Source organism: Quercus lobata, chromosome 4 (genome assembly GCF_001633185.2).
Source record: "Quercus lobata isolate SW786 chromosome 4, ValleyOak3.0 Primary Assembly, whole genome shotgun sequence".
Classification (NCBI taxonomy): Eukaryota; Viridiplantae; Streptophyta; class Magnoliopsida; order Fagales; family Fagaceae; genus Quercus; species Quercus lobata.
In genome coordinates, this window is record NC_044907.1 from 83,720,333 (window position 1) to 83,740,595 (window position 20,263).

Below are 20,263 nucleotides of genomic sequence, written 5' to 3' on the forward strand. Positions count from 1 at the left end.
ATTAAAGTTACACCTTTCATGAAATCATTCTTTAAAAGAAAAAAAGGGGGGTGTCATATTAATTCCAACATTTCAATCATGAAGGTGAAACATTGATAATAGTATATACTTACCGTTCTTTAATTCAATGACAAAAGAAGGGTATTTATAATGGTATAGTAAAAACAAATTTGGCAATAGCCATGGCATAATTAGCTTTGAGCTTACTTCTCTCTTTATAATTCCAAAGCTAGGCACAAACTACTGGTCTACACTACTAAGAACCATCAAATTTTACCATCAATCATTAATAACAATTATCATTGAATTCCTATTTTGTTTACCCCCAACTACAATGGAGAAATTACTCACCATTTTTGCTCTCACTACAAGATTAACTACAGATCCATCTTTACGAGTAGGATATAATACTGCACGCTCTACAGGACGTCCATCCGTTTTTGCCTACATTATGAACAGCATATTTATGTAGTGATAAATATCGGTTCCACATAAACTTTAGGAGAAGTCAAAATCATTTAAAAAATAGTCATAATACTTATTACCTTTTTTGCAGTGTGCACAGCAAAGCTACAAGAACCAGCAATATGTAAGTCATCCTGTTTAGAACGACGCTCCTTATTCTTATCTGACTCTAATTACATTCAACAAAATTATATGTTTATATATAGTATGCTTTAAGTATCTAAAGCCACTTTTAGCTAAACCAAAATGCAAACAATATTTACAGTATTTTACTAATTTATCAGAGTTGCACACAAAAAACTGCAATGTATTGGACACAAGCTACACAAAAAGGTCACTATAAAATTACCATAAATAAAAACTTTTAGCGCATCTATCTATACATTGTACATTAAAAGTGGCAGGAAATATGAAATTTGCTTGATAAATAAGATTACTCAAAGTTGACATATGCTTGGCACAAAAAGGTCACTCATTTTTAGAGCCATATGCTTAGGTTAATGATAATACAAAGATTTATCATAATCATGAGTTTCTCACATAAAATAAAAATTAAGTATCATTCATTAAATTCCAATATGTCATTTCAACTTTGCATAACATAAAACAATGAATCTCTAGTCTACCTTTCATGTGCATAAAATATGATCTTCACACACTACATTGTCAAGCTTCTTCATCACAAAGCAAGCATGGAAAACAAAATTAAATGCTTAATCATTTCTGTAAATACACTAAAACCAAACTGCAAATCTTCGAAAATATAACAATGGTGAAGCCACAAAAGGAGTTTAGCATAAAACAACTACAAGCCATCTAATTCAGTACTAATAAACTATACACCATCAAAGAGCTTTGTTGAATATTTTCTTATGAAATATGAAACACAACTTCTCATATATACTAGTTTCACAAAAAGTCCACAAAACTAACAAATCCTATCTGAAAGCAATCCAATATTATTCTCTCAATTTCTCAATAATCATTCTCATTTTGATATGATCCATGATGGAAAAGAGAGAGAAAATAAACATACCATTGCATCATCAGTATACCAATGCTCAACAAGTATTTCCCAATATTGTGTTATGCATCCCGAGGGTATGTTGTCCTTTACCCGTGCTTTGTTTCTTGAATGAGGTATATAATGCTGTTTCTTCAACCTAGACTTATGATCCCTCCAAGCCTTCCCAATTTTTTGTAAGGTAAATGTCTTCAGAGCCACATATGCAATAGGATCAACAGGGACACTGTATTTTCGCTACAATCAAATAATTAAGTTATCAAATTACAAATATTTTCATGCTAAAATACTTATGTAAAACCTAGTACAAAATGTCATAATTACAAGTATTATAACTTCTTTAATACCTCTACAAGACGCCAACACTCTTCTTTAAATTCTTCTGCTACGTCCTTCCAATTAAGAAATCTAATCGGGCACATGTGAGGTTTCCGCGCAATCGTACCCAAGAAACCAGTGAAAGTCCTCGCCCCATCATCAACCGGCTGATGCATACTATTTAGCAGCAACTTAATTTCTTCTTCATCGGGAAGATCCCAAATATCCAAGTACTTGCTTGGCCTGTAAGTGACACGTATAGGTGGCTGCACATCTGAATTTTGAAGGAGATAATATCAACCAATGTCAAACAACAAGGCATGCAAAGCTAAGGATGAGTCTAAATATTCTATTAAACAAGTGGTCATTATATGCTAAAGAAAACAAAATATTAGAAACATGCTGAATTATACTTATACTACACTCATATTACTTGTATAGTACTCATATGTTTGCCTATATAAAGACACTTTTTTTTACATTTTTATTCATATCAATATACCAAGAATTCCTTCTTCATTCCAAACACAACATAAACATCATAACATCAAAAGTTTTGATGGGATTCGGTGTATTAGTATTGATATGATCACACCCTTGTAACATCAACTTTAGCAATTTTAACTTAAGTGATTAAATGACAAAGAACATTTTGGGGGGGGGGGGGTTTACACTTGTAATTCTTGAGAAAATTATTTTATTAATTGTGTATAGATTTTTTTATATAGAATTAGAGCTTAATATCTTTTACCATCATGTCCAAATCATTGGTATAATGAAAAGTAAAAAAAGAAAATCAACTAGCACTCAGCTGAAAATCTTGAAATTCAAAGCTCATTGCTTTTTTTCTTTCTTCTTTCATCATTAGTTAATTAGTCTTGATTATATAATATATAGTTAGTAATTTATTTTTTGAATAAGAACTAAATTCATCTATACAAACTACAATATACATAGTAGATTTTTAGACTATACTTTGTTGTGGTAATTTTTTTTTTTTTTTTTTTTTTTTTGAGAAACATGTTGTGGTAAATATGTTGCATCGAATAACAACTTAATACTAATGGGCACAATAAATTAAACTTTCTTCTCAAAAATAAAAAACCTGAGATAGAACCTCAATTCTCTTAAAAATTAATCAAGCCTAAACTCAATTGAAATTCATTCAGCTATGCTTCAAGAGGCCAAGAACAAGTTGAATTCAACTGATCAAAAATCAATTACTTATGCTAATTTATATACCTAGTCAATTTGCATGTTTTAGATTGGTAAAAGGATGACAAAATTGTGGATATAAAATTATTATTAATTAAAATGGTCCAAACTAAAATATAAAAAAGGAAAGGCACTCACATAAATGGGCGCCACCCTAATCTAATTAAGCGTACTAGACATACTCTTAGCTATTAACATGTTTATGGTGTGAAGTAGATTTATCATAGCCATACCCTTAGCTATTAACATGTTTATGGTGTGAGTCAAATAGCCTTTCTTTTAAGGTTGCATGATGCAGGATCTCAGAATTAACACTCTAAGGAGAATCATAGAATTTTGTAGTAGGTAATGGTTGAGAGGAAACCAACTTACATGCCCATTTGTTTCATAAAATTTCATATAAGGGTTCACAACTTACATGCCCATATCTTGTGTATAAATGGTAAACTATTGAGTAAAAAACTCATAACTTGTGTAGAAGCTTCATGCGTTTCTTGGTCCCCCACTTCATCCACATCTTGTGAAGAAGCTCTTTCCAATGTTACACTCTTGGAACGAGTGCGCAGCTTTGTCTTTCGCCTTCCCATTTCAAGTGTCAAAGTCTAAAATAAACAAGTATGTAATTATCACAATGACAATTAATGGTACAAGTAATTGCAACACTAAAACTTCTCATAAAGCAAATCTATATATGACTACCCTTAAACAATGCAAATACAATATTTTCAATGAGAGCCCCAAATATCTCTCTTATTTCAGTAACATATACCACAAATTTCAGCATCTAACAATCAGATTAGAGAACATAAAAGGGAAACTAAAGAAACAATTACAACATCAAAATACCCAAAATAAGATAAGGTTTCATAGATAAATTTTCATGCAATTTTACAAGCATGGAAACCAAGACCTAAAATATAATGAGTGATAAAAAAGTATTAACTAGAGTCATCATGACTAAAGTCATCATCACTAGACTCATCATCATTGGACCCATCATCATTGGACTCATCATCATTAGACTTATAAACATCATCACTAAGCTCTTCATCATCGATAAAGTCTTGTTCAAGCAATTCATCCTCACTAATCAATGGTGTATCATAAATGATTCCTTCTTCATTAACTCGAGCCTAAGCATGGTTGTCATTTGCATCATCACATGCATCATCAGTAGTTACATTATAAGGGACATTCTCCATATACGTATCCACTTCTTCATCATCATCTATAGCTTCAATACCAACATCAAACACCTCCCTAGGTTTTGTTTTGACCACCACCATCCAATCTTTATGTCTCACATCCTCCACGTAAAACACTTGCAAAGTTTGAGATGCTAATACATAAGGTTCGTCAATCAATCGATCACTTATGTGTATCAATCTTGAAAAATTAACAAGGGGAAATCCGAAGTCATCTTTTTTGCATCCTCTCCCACTAATAACGTCAGCCCATTGACATTTGAATAATACATATCGATACTTTTCAGAATAGTTTAATTCAATAATATTGATTAGTACACCATAATAAGTAGCACCATCTTCAGTAACAACACAAACTCCACTATTTTGAGTTTTCCTAGCTGTCCCAGAATCTTTGGTGCGAAACTTCAAACCATTTATGACATAACGCTTAAACCGTTTTGCTTCATTATTTGAATATCGAGAAAACCATCTAACTTTATCAAAGAGTTCCTTTCTATTAGAGGCATCCATTGACATCACCTATTATAGAGAAAGGCTTTCATTATAAGTATACTATTTAAGGTGTTACAACTAAAAAATAGTTCTATATATATGCTTTACTTACATATTCCCTAAACCAACTGCAGAATTCCTCTATGTGCTGCTTTTGAATAACATCATCAGTCACATCAAAAGGCAAACCAGCCTTGATCTCCGCTATGTGTATACTGTGTAGACAAACATGTTAGTGTTAATCTAGAGTATTGTATTGGAATGTAGTTAAAGGATACGCAAGGACATATAACTTACTCGCAAAATGGGGTTATTTCTTCACAATTGAATAGCACATAACGATGTGCTTGGATCCATGAATTTGAATCTAGTGTAATGCTCACCACCGCACCCATGGATTCCTCAACATTCCTTACAGGCCGATTGAATGCAGTTTCAACAGATTTAAAATAGTGTGAGCAGAATGTTAAACATTCCTCTGCTATATACCCTTCTACAATGGAGCCTTCTGGATAAGTTTTATTATGCACGTAAGACTTAAGTCTTGATGAGTACCTATTGGAAAACCCAAGATCTATAATGGAAAATTGGTAAGTTAAACAAAACCAAATAGACCAAGTTAATATATGTTACCTCTCAATGGGATACATCCAACGATAATGAACTGGGTCAGTAACTTTGGCTTCGCTAGCCAAATGCATGACTAGATGTACCATCACTGTAAAGAAAGAGGGAGGGAGTATCCTTTCCAACTCGCACAATGTCACCGCAATTCTCTTCTCAAGAGCCCCAAGTTCCTCTACATTCAGTACTTTAGAACATATCTCCCTAAAGAAACAAGATAACTCAATTAAACTCCTACTCACTTCAGGGGACAAAGATCCGCGTATTCTATTGGAAAAAGTTGCTGCATTAAGATGTGATTATCGTGGCTCTTCATCCCACTAATCTTGCGTTCTTTGAGTTTAATGCAATGTGAGATGTTTGAAGAATATCCATCTGGCACTCTTACATCTTTCAAAACTTGCAAAAAACCATATTTTTCACTAGCATTCATATGGTAGCAAGTATGTGGCATACGTGTCTGATCATTCCCAATCTTTTCCAAGTGAAGTCCACTTCTTATACCCATATCCTTTAAATCTTGGCGTGCCTTCAAGTTATCCTTTGTCTTGCCATCCAAGTTCAACAATGTGCCAATTATATTATCGACTACATTCTTTTCAATGTGCATCATGTCAAGATTGTGACGCAACACATGGTCCTCCCAATACGGCAAGGTAAAAAATATACTTCTCTTCTTCCACACAGTTAATGCTTCCTCCCCTCTTTTTCTTTTATTGGTCAAATTAACTTTTTTCTTCCCAAACACATGATCAGCTACAGCATCCGTTTGTAACATGATTTCCCCTCCAGATACTGTAATAGGAGCTGATCTTATATCAACATGCCTATCAAATGATTTTTTTTCTTACGGAATTTATGATCCCTATCCAAGAATCGCCTATGTCCAATGTAACTAAATTTCCTTTCATATCTTAAGCAACGAGATTGACTATCATAATTACAAGAGGGACATGCAAGAGAACCTTTAGTACTCCAACCTAAGATATCACCATATGTAGGAAAATCATTTATGGTCCACAATAGTGCAGCATGCATTTGGAAAGATTTTTTGGAATACACATCAAATGTTTCTACTCCAATATCTCATAACTCCTTCAGTTCTTCTACTAGGGGTTGTAAGTACACATCTATATCGTTCCTGGGTGAGGTTGGACCAGGAATCAATAATGATAGCATGAAATAAGACTTTTTCATGCACATCCATGGAAGGAGATTGTATGGGATCAAAATGACAAGCCATGTACTATTAGTAGTACTCATATTTCCATACGGGTTGAATCCATCGGCTGCTAATCCAAGCCTTACATTACGAGGCTCGGATGAGAACTCTATGTACTTAGAGTCAAATGATTTCCAAGCCTCAGAATCAGCAGGATGCCTCATCAACCCGTCATTCACACAACCATTGGCATGCCACTTCATATGATTGGCTGTTTCAAGAGACATAAATAGTCTCTTCAATCTTGGCTTTAAGGAGAACCACCGTAGGATCTTTGCAACTTTCTTTTTTCTTCTCTTGGAGGAAGTATTAGTACTTTGTTGACCTTTAGACTCATCACTTTCCCATCTTGAAAGGTTACAGTTTGGACAAGCTTCAAGGTTGGCATTGTCCTTCTAATATAAAATACAATCTTTAGGACAAGCATGAATCTTTTCATAGCTCAAGCCCAGATCCTTAATAATCTTCTTAGCCTCATAACAATCTTTTGGCAATTTAGCATTTAAAGGAACAAAATCAAGCAAAAATTGCAGCAACATGATAAATGATTTGTTGGTCCAACCATTAAGACACTTCATGTGGTACTAATGCACAATGGCTGACAATTTGCTAAAATGCTTACAACCTTCATAACAAGGTTGATTAGCATCTTCAAGCAATTTCATAAACTGAACTGCATCTTCATTAGGACCTTCTGCAGGACCTTCTGTGGGTTGGTGCACACTAGGGACTTCTTCCGTTGGCCCAAATGCCATATCTGTTATGGGGAACATGTCATGCAACATGTCACGAAGATCGGCATACTCTATCGGGTTTTCTTGGACATGACTATTAGGAATTTCAGTAGAAGTCTTTGCAGACGATGATTCCCCATTAAAAATCCAAGGATTATAACCCTTACAAATCCCTTTTGACACTAAGTGAGCCTGTACAACATCTATAGGCCACGAATTTGTATGCACGCATTTTTTACATTGACATGAAATCGTTCCATCTAGATGTGCATGGTTAGATGCAAAATTCAGAAATTGTTGAACTCCATCTAAATATTCTTGCGACCTTCTATTGGTAATTTTCATCCAACTCTTATCCATTGCTATAAAGTGGTTTACAAAAAATACCTATAATGTGATTTCATGAAAACAGAAACCAAGAGTTAACACACATTTCATTTACACAATTTCATTTGAATTTAAGAAACAAATCATCTTTAATCATTCACTTTTAGCTATGTTCCTAATCAAACAATGAATTTAAATGCATAGAGAAGTTACCAATACATTTGGTAACTATAACATCATTAGTAGCAATATTCTTTAGGAAAAGCTCATCTCTTTAAATATGCAATTCCATTTTAGCGTTTCACATGTGTATGTCAAAAAGATAGAGAAAAGCCCTTAAAATGAATTAATCAAATAAAAACAACTCAATAACAATCATCCAATATTACACAAAACAGCCAACACTCCCAATATCAGTTAAAACCACCTTATTACTCCATGCAAGCCACCTGCTTGCCCCAATTCAACAACCCACCACAAACACACAGAGAGAGAGAGAGAGAGTACCTTAAGTCTTAAACAAAGGAACTTCACTTGCTTTGATCACACGAACTTATAGTGCCTCTTCTTTTTGCAATTTGCCAACAAGAAAAGAATATATATATATATATATATATATATATATATGAACCTAAGTTAATTTTCAAACAAGACTCACTTCAAAGCAATTCAGTTGAGAGTGAGTCACAAAGGAAGCATATCTAGAAACAACACACAAGTTTGTGTTGTGCAAAATGAAATATAAAACAGCTTCAACTACAAACTCTATAGAGGACTCTAGAAGTCATCACCATAATTGTGAGTGCAACACAACTGTTTTACATGGTTGCTATGTTGGGGTTGGAAGTGTTTCACGAAGACCAAGACCCTATGGTGGAAGAGTTTGGCCAAAGTTCATTCATACTATGCGTGTTGACCATTTATAATTTTGACTCATATATATATATATATATATATATATATATAGTTATACATATGGACATTGTGCACGTATCTCAGTTCTTAAAATTCTTTCAACTAAAACGACATTGATATTGATATTGATATTAATATGATACTTTCAACTTTTACGTATCTTATACTCTTTAAATCTTAACTTTACGTCTCATTTTGAAAGATTTACAAAAGAAATTTGTACACTTCTTGGTTGGACCACTAATTTGTATGGGTCTTACAATATACACCTTTATTATTATTATCGTTATTATTATTATTTTTAGGAAAATTTGCCAACTGATGAGAGACTCTCCAATCAATTATAATAATCAAATAAGTCTTGATAGGAAGTTTGATATTACAAGATAAATCTCAATCATGTAATGCTGATCACAACTAAACCGTGTATACTATGGCATATGGCACACCGGTCATGTCGGGTTAGGCTGTTTTTTGGTGGTGATGATTTGAATTTTATTTTATCATTTTTGACTTTCATATTTTCATTTTAGTATTTTTATTATAAAATTACATTAATTTAATTAGAATTACTCATGTTTTATGGAATCTAGCATGTGCTTACAATTACAACTGCTCATGGATTTGATTAGAATTGGTATTAGGTTTTTGTTGTGAGGGGACCATTTAACAAATATATATATATATGCATGTAGCCGTAAAACATATATCAGGGAAACATGGAAAAAGTAGTGTTAAAGCAATTTATCATATAGCTCAATTAGTAATGCAAACCTTTTCTTGTTTTCTTTATATCAACCTTGTTTAAGTAAGATTTGAGTTTAGCTTATGCGCTCTATACTCAACATGCATTGTTTAAGTAAGGTTTGAGTTTATCATACATCCCCAGATATGAACAAAGCCTACACTTCTCACATTTTCTCTTGAGAATTTATCAATAGGCCTCAAATGAAGAGACTTTGACTTCAACTCCTCCCCATGCTTACAAAATCAACTCTCACGTCCCGATGCTTATAAAATTATTAGCATACTTTGCTCTAAATAAAACTATATACTAAAGCTTTAAGAAATTTAGAATACCCGAGAAGCTATACCCAAATGGCAACAATTAAGCACATGACACAATCAATTAATAAGCAAGTGACTCTAAACCCTCAATTACAAAGATGATACAAAACTTTACTAATAAACTGCCTCTTATAATTAGCTGCTGGTGTCAAGTACCAAGTGTTGATGCTGCACTGCTGTTGTTACAGGTGCTTGCTTTCTGATTCAAAACTTTACATACTCATGCTTACATGTTGCGATATTTAAGCTTGGTTGGTTCTATTAGTACTTTACCATTAGTAAATTGATTTGATAAAGGCACCTTAAAAAGCAATTAGTTGGAGTCCACAATTAGTGTTGGTGGTCTCCTCAATTCCAGTTATCAGCTCTTGTAGGGATCGATCTTGATAGCTTAGAGGAATCTCCAATTACAGAAATTTGAATGTTTTCCCTGTCACAAGTCAAAAATCAGCACAATTAATGTATGTCCACTATATAAGAATCAAAACAGAAATAGGAACTACAAAAGGACAACGGCTCCACTAAACCGTGCTGAAACAGAAATAGGAACTAGCTACTGCTAATAACTGAGTATGGGTCCTCTAAAAATCAATCAGCCAGCCAAGCAAGACTCCATTTCACGATTGAGATTTTATTTTTTGGATTTGATTGTATGTACAATACCAATTACACAATATTAGATATACTTCAGATTTGTAACATTTAATCTTCGCCATGAAATATATTCATTTTCACATCTCTATAGTTTAAACCCCAAGGTCCTCAACTAACTCATAAATTCTAAAGATGAGAATTTCCAGATAATATTTTAGGAAAGTAGAAAGCATAGACATTTCATGGGCTTACCGCTTACATGCATGTGGGACTTGGGAAGATGGTTTTTGATGGGCCTTGAGTGGAAAACTCTGTCCATCCCCATTTCCATTCCCCTCATTTTCATCATACCATATAAGAGAAAACTTTCATTTTCATCCTTTTACACCCAACCAAAAGGACCAGAAGTATGCATTTGAATTAAATTTTTTTTTTTCTGATTTAATAAAAAAATAAAAATAAAACACTAATATTAGAAAAGAAACAAGTTTGGGACAATAAAATAGTCAAAAGAATCAAGTTAAATGTTTATGTATCAAGGCACTTTTTCATTATTCTCTCTCTCTCCAAAAAAAAAAAAAAAAAAAAAAAGTAACGTAGAAAATGACTTGTCAGCCTATGCTAGGCTTGTGAAGGAAATTAAGTGCAGCGTGGGCTATGCATTCTTATCAACTGATGCATTGTGGTCTGATAGTTTTTAGACCCCTTAAAACAATTGATTTAACCTAGGTAATTAGCCAAGTTGTTACTTAGTCCAATTAAACAAGTCTAGGTTATCACAATAACAAAGATCAAATCATGCAAAGCAACGGAAAATAAATAACACAAGATATGATCACCCAAGAAACCAAACCGGTAAAAACTTGGAGAGGATTTGACCTAGCTATCCTCAAGGTAAACTTGAATTCACTATCTTGAAAGAATCGAAGTTCATACAATAAGACTTACAAGCCCCCACGCTCGACTTCTTATTACTACCAACCAGTAGAACTTACTGACACGACCACGTGCAAGCTCCGAATCCACGGACTCCTTCTTTCTTGGATTCACCACCAAATACAAGCACACCCGCTTGTGTTTTCTTTAAGCTTCAATGGCAGCAACTGAATTGATCATCAAGGTGTAGATAAATCTTCTCCTTGAAAACCCTAAATTTATGTAAAGGAAAGCTCCTTTAGATCTCACAAGAGATTTACACAAACCGCAATAATGATCAACACTAAAACGTGGCTAGGGTTTGCCTTTTATACTTAGGACAAATAAAAAACCCTAAAAACGTTTTAAAACACTTAGGGCTAAGTTGGAAAAATCTACAGAAAATCATTCTGCTCGAGCTTCGATCGATCGAGCCAGGCCGAAAGACACAATGCTTTCCTGCTTTAACTCGATTCCAACTTTACATAAATGCACAACTTTAAGCTAGTCTAAAACACTTCTAAACACATTGTTTTGATCATGGTTTGCCAACAATACAAATTAGAGTTCTAAATACATAAAATCCTAAGACTTTGGAACCTAACAAACTCCCCCTTTGGCAATCCGTGACAAAACATAACTAGAAGCTCAAAGTTTAAAAAAAAAAAAAAAAAAAAAAAAAAAAAAAAACCCTTTACAAAATAATGCTCATAAAACAAATTCAATCATAACTACTATCCATCAGTTGCAAGTGTAGACAGCAGCTCAATTGAATTAACCTGTATATTTCCTGACACACTAAACAAAATGCATAACCGCATGTGTGGAAACAATATAAGTAAACAAATTAACTTCTTGATTTCAAACAACATACAATAAAGACATATATCAATGAATAACTCATAAATATAAAACAATAAGCAGTTTGAAACAAGAAACATATAAAGTACCAACATAACATAATACTCCCCCTAACATGAATATCCCATAAAAAAAAAAACATGGCAAGAGCTAAAAATGTAAAGTACAAAGTGAAGCACCTAGATACAATCTAAACTCCACAAGCTCCAACCAAAATAAATAAACTCCCCCTGAAAGCATAAACACTACAAAGTACTCCCCCTTTTTGTGACGGAATGCCAAAGGGCAAACAAAAATCCATCATCAAAAGGGAGGTGATCTAAATTGCGCTAACTCCACACGCAAGGCACGGATCTCATCTAGCATGTCCACCAAAATCTGTCCATGAGCCGCTTGAACGGTCAAGACATGATCCAACGTACGACGAATGTTTGAATCATCTGAAGTAGTCGGTGGAGGAACATCAGCATCAGCAGCAACACCCGATGTCTCAGCAGCATCAGCACCTATAGAAGAGGGAGGAGGGGGAACACCACTAGATGACGCATCTCTAGGACGTGAAGGAACAACTCTCAAGTGAGCAGCCCTCTGTCGAAGAAAAGTGGCACCTGTGGGAGCAATAACATGCACAGACTCAACAGACGGGAAACCATCTAGACCTAAAAAGAGCAAAATCCTATGAATGAAAATAGGATGAATAAGCGCATGCCCTACGGCAGAACTCCTATGAACCTTGTTCAAAGAACGAAGGAACAAATGAGGAAAACTGATAGACGCTCCAGAAACAAAGGCATACAAAAACACACATCGTTTTAGAGGGATGGTGTGAAAGTGAGAAATAGGCCACAACGAATGACACGCTATCCTAAAGAAAAGATAGGCAGTCTCAGTAAGCTCAACAGACGTGATCCGAGGATTAGAACTCCACTGGATAGATGACCCAGTGATGTATGACATGACTACATCTAATAAGGGTGACTCATCATAGGAATAGACAGGCTCCCGAACAAACCAGCAACCCAAGAGCCTCAGCCACTACCCTAGGGGTAATGGTGAACTCAACACCTTGTATCCAACTCCTAACAAGGGTGTTGGAATCATAGACGTGGCAAGAGAGGTTCGAGAAGAACTCTCTAATCAGGGCGGTCGGGGGTGGATGATCTATCTCTAAGAGAGGCAACCAACCTCTAGACTCAAAATTGGCCCTAATGGCCAGATCAAGCTCATCTAAGACTACAGCTCGCTCAGCCCAAATCTTATGCTTACTGTTCAAGGTCTCAAAGGCTTCTCAGCTTCTATCATTCCTAAACACCTCACTCCTAGAGGAAGACTCAGAGGAAGTGGAAGGGGTCCTATGGGCTCTAGTTTTCCTAGGCATGGTGCTAGGATAAGAACCAAAACACAGAGCCAAAGAACAAAAACAAAAAACCAAGGGCAGACTGCAAGTTAGCACAAAAAAAAAATATAGAATTAAAATCTATATGATGCATGACAAATTTAAATGGTATGATGCATGTTCTAATGCAATGAATTAAGTCCAAAAAGTTCAAATTCACAAAATTGGCTTAAACATAGAGGTATTAACACAAAAACCCCAAAATTTGGAAAACCACTTGATCAATTTGAAAAATATTAACGAATTGATCATTACACATGATAGAATTCAAAAATTAATTACCAAATACATCAATTTGATAAGCCAATTTCATCAATTTAACCCAATTAGACAAAATCCCCAATTCAGAACAATTTCAAACCCTAGAATTTTCAATTTTTCAAAAACCACAAAATTGATCAAATTAAACTACAAGAATCATGATTAGAACATCCTAGAACAAAAACCCATTGATCAATTTTACCAAAACAGGTTTGAATCATCAAAAACCCCAAAATATAGAAAGTGCCAAAAATACCCAATACAATGCATGAAAAATGCATGAAAATGTGAAATAAAATGCAAAAGGAAGGGCAAAAGAGACTTACCGGCCTTGAAGGACAAAAACCTTGCAAAAATCTCGGAAGAAAATGACAAAAAATCTTTGGTGGAGCCTTAGCCAAGTCGGAGAGAGAGAAAAGGTTGAAAATATTTGAAAAAGTACCTTTTGAAAAAGACATTCTAACCTTTAAAAAAAAAAAAACATGTTTTACGAGTTTCGATCGATCGAAAAACAGCCTCGATCGATCAAAACAAACAGAGACTCTATCAAAACAATTTGAAAAGAGTTTGATCGATCGAAAAACAGTTTCAATCGATCGAAACAGACAAAGGCTCTCTCTAACATAAATAAAAATTTTCGATCGATCGAAAAACAGAATGGATCAATCGAAATGGGCAGAGGCTCACCAAATTTGAGGAAAAACACAGTTTTTTGAAAAAAACATTTAGAATCAACTCAAAGCATTGAAATTTAAGAACAAAATGCATGAGTATGAGATGATATGATTTTCAAAACAAGAATTTTAAGCCTAAATTCCCAAAAAACAAAATTTCTTGCATTCTCCACAAATTTTCAAGCAACAAATTAATTTTGCATAAAATTCAAAATATTTGCAAAACTTGGTTGGTCAGACCATAAACACATACAATAACATGTACAAAGTTTAGCAAAGAGTAACTCGTGTAGTGTGTGCAACTAGCAAAAACTTGAGATATATGTGAGGTGATATGTGAATAGCAATCAATCACAAAGTCTACAAAATTCATCACAAAGAATTTAAAAGAGACTATCACCTAAAGAGTTACATCATATAACTCTCACATCTCCTAGATCATAAGCTTGCAATCATGTAAGTTTCTTGAATTTATGCCTCATAATATACATATCAATTTTAAGTCATGTGAGTTTGGCATCAAGCCTAATAGTACACACCAATTTTGATTTTAAGAATTAAGCAATTTAAACCGAGGCTTCACTTTATGTTTTTTTTGTGCATGTGCTACACTTTCTCGAGCATAAAATCTTATGATATGCACTAAGGTGTTCATGATTGGTTAGCGAACAGTGGTGAGATGGTTATTTATGCCTTTCTCTAAAAGTTCAAGTCCAACATTCAAAAACATGTGACTTCAAGATTAAGACAGTGTAATCAAAAACCATAAACATCTTTCCCACACAACATGCACTACAAAGCTTCAACTAGTAAAGTGCAATAAGTAAGCTCATCAAAGCTAAACAAGATACAAAAGACATGTTATGCGAAAATAAGTTGACCAACCTTGTTCTCAAAAACCAAGAAGAATAGTACAAAACAAAATTTGCTTCCTTTTTCTTTTTTCTTTTTTTTAAAAAATGTTTCTTTTAATAAAAAAAACTTAGAATGAAATGCATGAATGTTATGCAATGCAAATCCTAGAAAACAAAAACACAACAAAACCAAAGAACAATGGTCACAAAGGGTAGAGCAATGAAGCACAAGGACCATGTCAGAAAGACTCAGTTAGTTTGAGTCTTTTGCATCCAAAACCTTTTAGATGCACCATGAGCATTGGAGTTCTTATTCACATGAGAATGATTACCAACTTCAGGATTGGAATAAAGGTTTAAAACATTTACCAATTCAACAATAAGTACCATAGGATCTTGTGCTTGAGGCACAGGTACTTTTGGTTTATTTGCTCTCTTTGTAGCTTACAGCTTGTAACAGTTTGGACGAATGTGTCCAGACTTTTCACAAAAGTGACAAACCCATGCAGGCTTATCATGTGTCTTGTCCTTAGATAGGGTAGGCTTCTTAGACTTAGACTCTTTTAGATCAACCCTAATCTTCCTAGATGATGAACCTTCTATGGGTTTAACAACCTCATTCACAGGGGGTTTGATAGTTTCACTCACTATCTCACTCACGAAAGGTTCAGAAGAAGAAGATGAAGGAACAAACTTTATGGAATGGGGAGTAGACACAGAGATGCTTTCAACATAACTTACTCCAGTTTTGTCAGAAGAAGACTTTTGAACACTCAGCATTTGATCAAGTTTAGAACTAGCAGATCTAGCAACAGATAAATCAAGTTCCAAAGATTTAACTTTATCAAGCAAAAGCATATTCTCAGTTCTCACATTGTTCAAAAGTTCATTAGCATCAAACAGTTTAACAAGCAAACTCTTCTTGAAGCTCAAGAGATTCAATTTTCTTCAGGCCATGTTCAACATTCATAGCATCCTTTGCAGCAACTTTGCAAAGTTTATTATAGGCCTCTTGAAGATCTGCATCTTTAGAGAGTTCCCCATCAGAAGGGTTCTCTTCAACAGATATGCTCTCATCGACTACAACAGTAGCGGTGAAAGTAATGAAGTTTCCATCCTCATCACAATTAGACTCATTATTAGAAACTTCACCATCACTAAGGTTTACAGCCATAGCCTTACCCTTAGACTTCAAATAGGTAGGACATTTAGATTTCATGTGTCCATACCCTTGACATCCAAAACACTAAAAGCCCAAAGAATTATTGGAAGATTGACCTACTTTTTCTCTAGGTTTATCATTATTGTTAACCTTAGTGGGATCATGCTTCCTAAAGTTTCTAGGTTCAGCAGTGTTTGTGCCTCTTGCCTTTCTATTACTATTCCTGAGAAAGTTTCTAAAGTTCTTGGCAAGGTAGGCAATCTCTGTAGCAGAGAGCTCATCATCAAATCCACCACCTTCAACATCATCAACTGACTTAAGAGCCATTGATTTGGATTTGGTAGTTTTGGGTAGATCCAACTCATGAGATTGAAAATTTCCTACAAGTTCATCAACAGGGATGGAGTCCACATCCTTGCTTTCAGTAATGACAGTCACCTTGGGTCTAAAGTCTTCAGTTAAAGATCTAAGAATCTTCCTAACAATTTTAGGTTGATCATAGATTTTACCCAAGTTAAAAGCAGAATTAACAATATCATTCAATTTAGCATAGAATTCATCAAAAGATTCATCATCAGACATCCTAATGCTTTCAAATTTAGAAGTCAATTGCTGCAATTTATTGATTTTGACAGCCTTTGTGCCTTCATGCATAGTCTGGAGGATATTCCAAGCAGTATGAGCAACCTCAACATTAAAGATTCTCTTAAATTTCTCCATAGAAACAGCATTAAAGATCGCATTCATAGCCTTGCTATTAAATGCAGCTGCTTCTTTTTGAGAAATTTCCCACTCACTAACAGGAGTAGTGGGCTTCTCCCATCCGTATTCAACGGAGTTCCACACTCTCTCATCAATGGATTTCAGGAATGCTTTCATCCTTACTTTCTAATAAGCATAATTATTCCCATCAAAGTGAGGAGGAATAACTAGAGAGTGTCCGTGTTCCATGATAACAGGGGTCAAGGATCAGCTCAGTAATCAAAGGATCAATAACAAAAGAGCTACCCGATCTGATACCACTTGATAGTTTTTAGACCCCTTAAAACAATTGATTTAACCTAGGTAATTAGCTAAGTTGTTACTTAGTCCAATTAAACAAGTCTAGGTTATCACAATAACAAAGATCAAATCATGCAAAGCAGCGGAAAATAAATAACACAAGATATGATCATCCAGGAAACCAAACCGGTAAAAACCTGGGGAGGATTTGACCTAGCTATCCTCAAGGTAAACTTGAATCCACTATCTTGAAAGAATCGAAATTCATACAATAAGACTTACAAGCCCCCACGCTCGACTTCTTATTGCTACTAACCAGTAGAACTTACTGACACGACCACGTGCAAGTTCCGAATCCACGGACTCCTTCTTTCTTGGATTCATCACCAGATACAAGCACACCCGCTTGTGTTTTCTTTAAACTTCAATGGCAGCAACTGAATTAATCATCAAGGTGTAGATAAATTTTCTCCTTGAAAACCCTAAGTTTGTGTAAAGAAAAGCTCCTCTAGATCTCACAAGAGATTTACACAAACCGCAATAATGAGCAACACTAAAACGTGGCTAGGGTTTGCCTTTTATACTTAGGACAATTAAGAAACCCTAAAAACGTTTTAAAACACTTAGGGTTGAGTTGGAAAAATCTGCAAAAAATCATTCTGCCCGAGTTTCGATCGATCGAGCCTGTCTTTCGTTCGATCGAGCCAGGCCGAAAGACACAAAGCTTTTTTGCTTTAACTCGATTCCAACTTTACATAAATGCACAACTTTGAGCTAGTCTAAAACACTTCTAAACTCATTGTTTTGATCATGGTTTGCCAACAATATAAATTAGAGTTCTAAATACATAAAATCCTAAGACTTTAGAACCTAACATGGTCCAAACAAAGTACAAACTTCAAAAGCTCCAAAATCGTTTCCAGTTGCTTTTCAACTTTTTTTTTTTTTAAGATTCTTCTCACTCCTTTATAAGTTATAACTCTCCTTGAAAGGGTTTTCTATGTTGAGGGCATGGAAAGTTTTTTTTTTTTTTTTTTTTTTGGTAGAAAGGGCATGGAAAGTTGGAACTTATTAGTAAAAAAAAAAAGGGAAAATAAAAATACCATTTTTAACGGTTAGACAAAGTAATTCATGTAACAACCTCATGATTGAAAGGTTATGTATTTTAATTTTCAAAAGTTTAAGTATAGATCCTTAAGTGCAGTGCGGTACGTTTCTCCAATTAAATTCAGTCACATACTTATATTGACCAATATAATAAAGATATTAATTGTTATATTTTTTTACAAAAAAATTCAATTCAATTGTATGGTTCATTAGTCAATATAACCGCATAATATAGAATCTAATTGGATGACATAGCTAGGGTACGACATCTAAGGAGACACCTAAGTAAGGAAGTTATATATACCAATTTCTCGTATAATATTTATTATTTAATTTGTTATATGAATGATTTAGTACTAATTTCTTTTATTATATACTTTCTCATCAAATACCCAAAATATTTATAAAAAAAAAAGTTTTACAATAAGACAGCACATCACTGTTTTGGCAGGTGTGAACTTATTACAATCTCAAATCCAAAAGTAAAAGAAAAAGGAAATTATTGCTATCATTTATGTTCCATAAATTTAAAACAGAAAAAAAAAAAAAAAAAAAAAAAAAAAAAGAGGAGAGAGAGAAAAAAAAAAAAAATCAACCCTCTATGGCCCATTAGTACTTGAAATATATTTGGATTGATACATTCACAACATAAAAAAGTCCTTTTACCCTAAGCCGAATATACAAAATAATTGCTATGAAATATGACATTGTTGGTAATGATTAATTGTTTGACAACAAAAGCAAACTAAAAAGACAGGATGCAGAAAAAAATCCATGGAACAGGGAATTCATCCTCACACAACCACAAGCTTGCTTGGAAATAAAGCCAAAAAACAGAACTCATGAACATCAATTATTGCCATGATTAATTGTTATCACTTTGACTAAGATTATCATTATATTAATACTTCCTGTTATTATTCACTTCTATTAACAGTATTACTGGTATATATACTGATTAAATATATTCTTTTCAAACAAAAGGTACATTAAGGCAGCCGAAAGTGGCTCTTGATGATTCTATTAATAGACAATTGGTTAACTAAAAACAGAATATTTCAAGTACTTCCCTTCTAATCAATCCCAATCTAACATCTCTGTCCTACATGTGATTAGTTAGAAGTATCTCAGATGTGATAATTTCTTTTAGATGTGATAAAACCATGTTGGAATATAACTGTAAAGATTAACTCAATGGTGAAAATAGACTACAGAGGCAGTTAGATTTAACAAAGTGAAGGTTAAAAAAAGCACCTTTGGTTCCTTCACGAAGTGACTTGGCAACACGAAAAGGGGTCTTCTTGAGACCCTCTCTATTAATATCCTCCCCTAAACCATGCAATAGAACTCTGACAGCATCTTCAATGGCTATAGTCTCTGGTCAATGGAACCTAGTTTCACTCCATTCTCAAGCTCCAAATCCCCACAATCACCAATCCGAGGAAATAAAAAACAACATATATCAATAGTTATATAGACATGCACAAACAAATTCAATGTTATAATACCTTAAAAAATTGAAAGAAAAGTAGATAGAGAGAGAGAGAGAGAAAGATACCTGAAGAAGACGAGAAGGTATTTTTGGGATTGTGAAGAAATTGGTCTGAGGCTGAACAAACTTTTTCTCTCACAGACAAAGACACAGTAGCAGAAGCAAAGCAATCCCTTAAAGCCGAATCAAAACCCCAAAGAATTTGCGTCACTGTACACGATTTTGGGATTACATTTTGTCATAGAATGTTAATAATGATACGAAGTTTCATTCTTCAATCTTCATGAAATTTTTTTTTTCATCCAAAATTTCTTGGCTCACCTGCAAAGGAAG

General features: G+C 34.2%; 1 protein-coding gene and 1 long non-coding RNA gene across 2 annotated transcripts; both read right to left on the bottom strand.

Moving 5' to 3' along the window:
* Positions 1 to 1,347: 1,347 nt before the first annotated feature.
* On the bottom strand, positions 1,348 to 5,164 carry LOC115987717. Its single transcript, XM_031111315.1, has 5 exons — positions 5,020 to 5,164; positions 4,835 to 4,937; positions 3,441 to 3,624; positions 1,837 to 2,081; positions 1,348 to 1,726 (listed from the first exon to the last, which is right to left on the bottom strand). Exons 1-5 carry the CDS (start codon positions 5,115 to 5,117, stop codon positions 1,454 to 1,456), a joined length of 903 nt encoding a protein of 300 aa, XP_030967175.1. The 5' UTR covers positions 5,118 to 5,164; the 3' UTR covers positions 1,348 to 1,453.
* Positions 5,165 to 10,004: 4,840 nt separating this feature from the next.
* LOC115987718 lies at positions 10,005 to 20,141 on the bottom strand. Its single transcript, XR_004091201.1, has 3 exons — positions 19,997 to 20,141; positions 19,693 to 19,851; positions 10,005 to 10,042 (listed from the first exon to the last, which is right to left on the bottom strand). It is a non-coding gene; the product is annotated as an uncharacterized LOC115987718 (long non-coding RNA).
* Between the last annotated feature and the right edge of the window lie 122 nt (positions 20,142 to 20,263).